This window comes from Taudactylus pleione, unplaced genomic scaffold (assembly GCF_031769625.1).
Source record: "Taudactylus pleione unplaced genomic scaffold, aTauple2 ptg000004l, whole genome shotgun sequence".
Lineage (NCBI taxonomy): Eukaryota > Metazoa > Chordata > Amphibia > Anura > Myobatrachidae > Taudactylus > Taudactylus pleione.
This window is the reverse complement of record NW_028284407.1, coordinates 6,842,486-6,850,269: the sequence shown is the minus strand read 5'-3', so window position 1 is coordinate 6,850,269 and position 7,784 is coordinate 6,842,486. Positions and strand designations below refer to the sequence as shown.

At 44.6% G+C, this 7,784-nt stretch overlaps 1 protein-coding gene across 1 annotated transcript in view; it reads left to right on the top strand.

Annotated features, from left to right (window-relative positions):
* Window positions 1-4,678: 4,678 nt before the first annotated feature.
* The window catches only part of LOC148543376 (acetylcholine receptor subunit alpha-1-B), a 34,392-nt gene continuing 31,286 nt past the window's right edge, over window positions 4,679-7,784 (top strand). Inside the window, exon 1 of the mRNA XM_088472771.1 lies at window positions 4,679-4,843. Within this exon, the coding sequence (XP_088328897.1) occupies window positions 4,693-4,843 (151 nt within the window). The 5' untranslated portion in view covers window positions 4,679-4,692. The remainder of the gene's footprint in view (window positions 4,844-7,784) is intronic.

The window sequence follows — 7,784 nt, the reverse complement described above, 5'->3', positions numbered from 1 at the left end:
TCAGGCAGGACACACTGACATGTAGTAAAATACCAAGTGTGCCAGACTTCTGTGACTTTTGAGCTAATTGGTGCAGTAGTTCACTCTCACCAGAGGTGCTGTTGATTGTTGAAACCACCTCCTCTACCCAATTTCGAGTGCACCTGTGCTTTAGCTTCATACCCTTGCTTCTCAAAGCTATCAGTGCCATATAGGATCTGCTCCTGTCTCCTGCTATAGTTACCTGCTTGGTCCCCAGTAACTGATCCTGTGACTACGAACTTTGCTTGCTGCCTGTCTCTGACTTTGTGCATAGACCTTACTATGACGCTTGTCTGCTGTCCCCCTCTGACCCTGTGAGCATACTGTCAGCCCTCCACCACTGAGCAAGTTCCTGGAGCTGCTTGTGCCAACTGATTGCCATGCTAGATCGCTAACTCTGGTCTTCTATCCATGACTAGTTCTACTTTTACGTTCACTAATAGTGTGTAATATGTAATAGATGTACAACACTTGGGTGTGCAGTTGTACTCTAATATACGCACTAGGTCCAGTACGTTCAACCACCCAAGGTATGTGTCTATCAGAGCCAGGGCCGGTGCTACCAAAAGGCAGCTTAAGACAGCTGCTTAGGGCACCAACACCTGGAGGGCGCCACTGAGGCTGCCTATCAAAACAATGAAGGATGTCTCTCAAAGAGACATCTTTTTTAAACATGGCACTAGTGGCGGCCGCGGGTCTTACCAGCCACATCCTCCACTATCAGGAGGTAGGTATACTTATATGGGTGCAAGGTAAGCGGCGTGGGCACCCATTATAGATAAAACAATGCAACAGTGATTTCTAACAATTGCCATGCCGATGGGTAACTGTATGAAGAAAGATTTCATGGGAGTCAGCAGTTCAGTGTGCGCAGGTGAGTCTAGGATATAGTTAATTAGTCAATACTTAGAATATGGACAGCGTAACATTACACATCTTTACTGTGTCTGCATTACAACTTTAAACATGATGCTTTACCATCATGTTTTAAGTTATAATGCCGACACAGTTAAAATGCTTTAAATCACATTACTACCATGTCAACATTTTCTGGTCGACATTACACTGTCCCCCATCTGAGTGTCGACATTCTGGCCATCGACAAGTCATACAGATCCCAATCTCCTTGGCACAAAACTTTGCATGAAATACACTAATTGGTAAGATGTCCTCTTTAATAATGACTATAAAAGGTAGGGTAAAATGGGAACAATTACCTGAACCAGTAGACTGATATAAAATTATTGAATTTATATCAGCTATTAAATTATGAACAGAAAACCTCAGTAAAAATATGAATGACTGAATTTGAGAGGAAAACAAATATCTCCAAGATAAAAGTGGCCAGATTCATTGAACCACATACTAACACATAGAGGTAAGTATACTTAGATAAGGAGATGTAGTCGGCATTCCAGCACACAGAGAGATGCTAACTAGATAAAACCTTGTTTTATAGCATATATAAGTTCTGAGCCGACCACATAAAGTGTGGAAATAGATCAGGAAAGGTGGGGACCCCGTCCCTTCAGTATTCTGCTTACTATTCGTAGGCTTGAAGCATGGCACAAAGCCAATTCTTTTCACCAAACTCACAATGTAATCCTCCCAAGATCCAGGAAAATTGTAATATCCTCATAAAAGAGGCATAAACACATCCATAGTGTAATACGTTTACAAAATATTTAATAAACCGATGAAGGTCAATGCAAAGTAAAACATAAGATTAAAAAAAGCAACAAAGGGAATCACTCCCATAGGCAAATGTAGGGGGGGTTCCGGATGCCTGGAAACCCCCCTCTCCAGCCCACATCATAACCACAATAGAAATAGTATACTGTATAATACAATTTTGCTAGTGCTGCATGTTCTCCTCAGTATCACAAATGAAATATCCTGACAAGGGAGTTAAGATAGGCATCGGAATGCCGACGCCTATCTTAATCCCGACGCCGGAACACAGATGGACGGATGCCCTAACGAGATAATTCCGGGACGCCCGTCCTCTTAGCCACGGGTGGGAGGGTTACGGTTAGGGCAGATATCGGGGTTAGTGTTAGGTTTTAGGTGGGAGATTAGGGTTAGGCACCCCTAGGGGGGAGGGTTAGGGTCAGACACCACTGGGGGGTTAGGTTTAGGCACTAATGGGGGAGGGTTAGGCTTAGGCACGAAGGAGGGGGACTTATGTTCAGGAACTAACAGGGAGGGTTAAAGTTAGGGTGTGGGGGAGAGTTAGGGTTAGGCTACCAGAAGGGAGGGTTAGGGGAGGAGGGTAAGTATACTTACCTGACCCCTGTCGGGATACCAACCATCGGGATGCCGCTGTCAGTATTCTAACAGGAGGCATCCCAACAGCCAGCATATCATACCAATTCCCTGGAAAACATGCACTGTTAGGGTTGCACAGCTATAGACAATTTATAGGATTCATTATTAATATTGTTTTCCAGTGCATAAGTTGACCAATATGTACTGTGATATCTTGGGGGTAATTAGCGTGGCAGAGGGTGGATTGGTGCAGTGTTTAGGTGCTTAATGAGGGTCCACACACAGCTTCCCAGTAAAATAAATGAGATGGTGCTTTACTTCCAGCAGGGAAAAACAGGTACAACACAAAGGAACAGAAAACAATAAACAACCTAGCCCCTAACTCACTTCTTGAGCCCTCTCTATCGTGGTACAGCTAGTCTGCCAACAAAGTCACTGCCTGCTTCTTGCAGGTCTATCGCTGGCTCCAGCCTGGCTTGGCTGCCACAGCTACACAAATACATTCTGGGTGGCCTTCCCTGTATTCTACAGATTTAGGCCCTGGCTTCCTCAGCCTGCAGCTTCACTGCTTTCTTGTCACACAGAGAGTTTGTGGTCCCCCCTTGCCTCCTGCAAGGTCCAGACACAGGCCTCCTGGCCCCCAATGGCTCGCTTAGCTTCACTGGGATCTCTGGCTGCCACAATCCAACATAGACTGTTTCCCACGGCAGCCTGACTGGTCTGCCTTTTCATCAGCCCACACCTGAGCTCTATCCACAAGGCAGCAATTAGGCATCTTCCCACAATGCTTTTCTACTCTGTGTGGGCGGATCTGTCCTGCCCCACACAGAATCAGCTGCTCACCAGTGCCATCTCTGGTGATACTGCCACAGTACATAAATGTCAAGGGCAGTGCTAGGTTCTTCTGCTGCTTCCCCAGACTTGCTCCCATGCTCTGGAATTGTGCCCGCATGTGACATAAAAACATTCAGCTCAGGCAGGATGGTCCTACTGTAGCATTTAATGGCTTACTGTGATCACTGGTCCTGTATGTGCTGGAATGATGACACACAAAACACTTTGTAGAAATCCTGTGTTTGCCCCTGACTTCCTACCAGCCTGAGCAGTGTACGCGGAGGGGCTTTACCTATCTTGGATGTGAATCGCCTAATGAAAGAGTGACAAATACCCTGGTTCCATCTAAGTCCATTGTGTTTGTTGTGATATGCGTCTTTAACATCAAATAATATGCAGGTTTCCAGGAACATGGTGTGACAGTCATTGTACATGTAATTTCTCAATTGCGCATGCACAGATCACAGAGAAAATATCTGCCACACCATTTTCCCAGTGAATGGAGAGGTAAGTATAAAAGGACATGGGTGCATGGTGTGAGATGCAAGCCCCCCTGGACCCAGGGTCCTGTGTGCACAGTACACCCTGACCCATTATAAATACGTCCGTTCACCCCTTGCAAAGCAAGATGGTTTGTTTGAAATTCAAAGTTACTTGGTTTTTCCTTTGCTCTCAATTCAGAATCAACCTGTGGGCTCTCCAGGCCTGTTTATATGTTTTCTGACATTTACAACTGTTTTAGGACTCATATGTATGAACAGCAAAATAGAATGTATTCCCCTGCCGCTGTTATAAAGCATCAGTGCCTCAGTACAAAATGAAGGAACAGTACATGTAAGGAAATTGTGGGTATGTGAAAACATATGTATAGACATACGTATAGATCCAGTCACATTGTCAACAGTTTACATGTGGACATTCATAATGTCATAATGTTGACAGGACAGTGTTAACACAACAATGCCAACATGGTTCAACAGGTCAATAGGCACCATGTCGACATCCTCCAACTCCAAAGGCCAACGCTTAGGGATAGGTACTGCTGAGTGGGTTAGGCTGTCGGGGGAGGAAGTAAGAGTTAGGCTAGGGGGGAAGGGGACTTAAGGGGTAGGGTTCAAATACTTACCAAATCTGCCACTCCCTCAGAGGTATCCGGCATAAGTGACATTCACTTCCGGGACCTGGGAGCCATGCTGGAGCCGTAATGACTGCTGGGCTACCACGGACATTAGGTCGACAATACACTATGTCCACATGTCATCCGTGTAGACATAATGAATGTCGACATGTTAAGCATGTCAACTTTTTGCATGCTTACATGTCAACTTCTCATGTCGTCCTGATAACTGTCGACCCTATATAGACGAAAGTGACTGTCGCCACCTGTATAGACGAAAGCTAATTTATAGATGGTATAGTATAAATGAGCTTAGAACTTTAGTAACAGTGCTTGAACCCATGAGTAGTAAGAGAAATGACTGCTGGATGATCTGTAAGAGCTCCGAGAAGCTCAGCTGTCCTAGTTAACAGGTGGAGAGCAATAATAGCCTAGTAGCTCCATTCCAGCCTATGGGACCGGAAACTGATCAGTCCCACACTCCAGACAAGTTTCAAGAGTCTGAAATTTCATCATTCCCGGCTCCAAACCAAAGCGTAACAGAGCTGGGAGAAAAGGAAATGTATTTTATTATTCCATGCCTTATTTTTCTCTTCCAGACCGGTACATTTATTAATTTCTTACTTATTGGACTATTTATCTGAGACACCTTGTTACTCTGTTATTATGTATAATATGTCTGTGATTGCCTTTTTGATACAATGGATGCATTATAATGTATAATATGTCTGTTATGTTGAGTCTTTTTAGATAGATTTCATACATTATAGTGTATAAGTCTCTGTTGATTGTGTACCTGTATTATCCAGTGTCATAACAGCTAGAAACTAATGTAAGTCTTGTTATATCATATTTTAACTTGTGTCTACTGATAGTAAATGATCTCAGACTGGCAATCACCATTATACTTTCTGTGGCAGATAATAATTAGTGTCAGACCAATGAATACTCTGGATGTTGTATTATTTATTATATTTATTTAGAATATTCTCACTTGGCAGCCAGACTATGGATTAAAATAATGTATAATTTTTCTAAATAATTCCCAGTGTCATTGCGTTGACAGGCAGGCGTATGTAAACACATTAAATTAGGCAGGTCTACGTGTACTATAATACACATTATCACATGTTCTCTGAACATATTTAGAATATTGTGGATTATTTTTCCATATTAAATGTTCAGATAATTGTAAATTACATAGACCAGAGAATAAGAATAAACATTGGAAATTACATTCAATATACAGAATAAGAGGAACATTTAATCCATGTTAAAACAAATTAGGGACAATTTCATGGACATAAATTTCCAGGGATAACACATTAAAAAAGGGGACTGCCCCTGGAAATTATGGATGATTGGCAACGACTACTGTACTACTCAGATACTGTAAGATACACAATTAGATCTTTATCAGCATAATTTTCTGTGTTACTATGGTTATTGTTATATGTACACTGCAAAACCTAATTGTCCGCTTCTATTTCTTAAGGTCTTGTATGTACCAGCCTTAATTGTATGCATTTACCAATAGTTCTTACAGCCTGTTAAATGTACTATGATGTTGATAGTCTTAAAAATAATGTAAGTGAATGGGCCTGTACACACGCATTTTCCTGCAAGCCCTCTCTTTGCTTACTGTCATTTCTAAAATTCCCTGGAGAGTACAGAGCATTAGTGCTTGGTAAAACACATCTTTGGGAATGTACAAAGTGCTAATGGCCTTAACGGCCTTATTCAGCAGTGCATGCATGGGAACTGCTGAACGCAGATTCCCGATGGTCAGCAATCTGCGCAGGCGCCTGATCTGTACTGCGCATGTGTCAGTGATTGACAGTCTATCGCTGTTTGTGGGCGGGAGGGGACGGCGATGGCCTCTGTTTCCCGAAACGAGTCGTGTCTCCTCCGTTGGGGGGAGGTAAGAGGTCAGGATCTCCATCAGCTGACTGAGATTTCTTGGCCTCTTTCTTGTATCTGTGACGGTCGGCTTGTGTGCCAGCCGATGTTACCGCAGATTTTCCGATACTGCGTCCTTGGACGCAGCTCGGATAAGTAATGCATACAGGAAGCATAACGCCTCCTCCTGCATTACCATAATTGCAAGGATGGAATTGCAAAGCTGCTTGCGTACAGCTTTGCAATTACATCCTGTGCTGAATCACCCCCATAGTAATCTATGCTGCTGGAGAGTTTAGATATATTGTTAATGAACGTCTTTTAAAAGCTCTGGTATGTAACAGTGAGGTACGAGGTTTGTCCAGGCTCTAATGGTGGCTGTTGTGTTTATTTCCTATGTGTATGTGCCCTTAGAGTGCAAAAGAACAAGTGAAATTCTATCTTCTAATATAAACTTTGAGAACACATAGCACAGAGCGTAGTACAGCTACCGTAGTACAGCTACCATAGCACAGAGCGTAGTACAGCTACCGTAGTACTGGAGTAATGCAACAGGTGGTGCTGACATCTCGTGAAGCCTTTCACTGTAGGCAACAAGCAGGACTGGTGTGCAGTTGGGAAACCGGCTGCCTTAATACCGACAGCCGGCTTCCCGGCTGCTTTATCCCGGCGTGGGATAAATGACCGGCGTCTATATCTAGATGCCTGTCATTTACCTGACGCCGGGCGCCACGAGCGGACAGCTGCAGGGGGAGAGGGTTAGGTTTAGGGCACCCAGGGGGGACTTAGGGTTAGGCACCCCCCCGGGAGGGTTAGGGTCATGCTAGGGGAAGGGGGGGTTAGGGATAGGCACCCCCGGGGGGAGATTAGGTTTAGGCACCCCCCCGGGGGACTTAGGTTTAGGCAGCAGGGAAAGGGGGGGTTAGGCACTTAGAGGGGGGATTAGGGTTAGTCACTTGGGGGGGAGGTTAGGGTTAGGCACTCCTAAGGAGGGTTAGGGTTAGAGGGTTGGTTAGGTTAGTTTATACTTACCTTAGGGATGATCAGGATTTCCAGTGCTGTCGGGCTTCCGCTGCCGTGCTCTGCTGATCTGTCGGGCTGCCACTGCCGGGAATCGAACTGCCGGCCATGCGGCAGCCGGGATTCCATACCGATTCCGCAGGACTTGCTGTCTGCATATGCATCAAAATCGCAGCCTAGTCTCACTTGTTGGCAGGAGTGAAACCCTGTAAAAAAAAAAAAATTACCTTCACCCAGCTGGTAATCAGTAATGGTGGAGAGCTAGGGAGGAGGGCTCCGCTAGTGTGTGATGACATCGGTGAGCGTGATGGGGATATAATAGACTACATTTTATTTTCTTTAATGCAGAGGTTTGGAGGAGGAATATAAGTACCCTATGACCCCTATCTGGCCACCTTCAGAGTTGGAAGCACCCTTATTTGAAACATGGAGCCCAGTGGCGTATCTATAATGGGTTCCTGGGTGTGCGCCCCACACCACACACTCTGCACATATGCCCTTTAATACTTACATCTTCAGAGTCCAGAGTCAGCCGCAGCAGCGTTGCACAAATCACCGAGAAAATGGCGCGGTAGCCATCCCCTATCACTGACAATTTGTTATCCAATTATTTTGGAAACCAGAT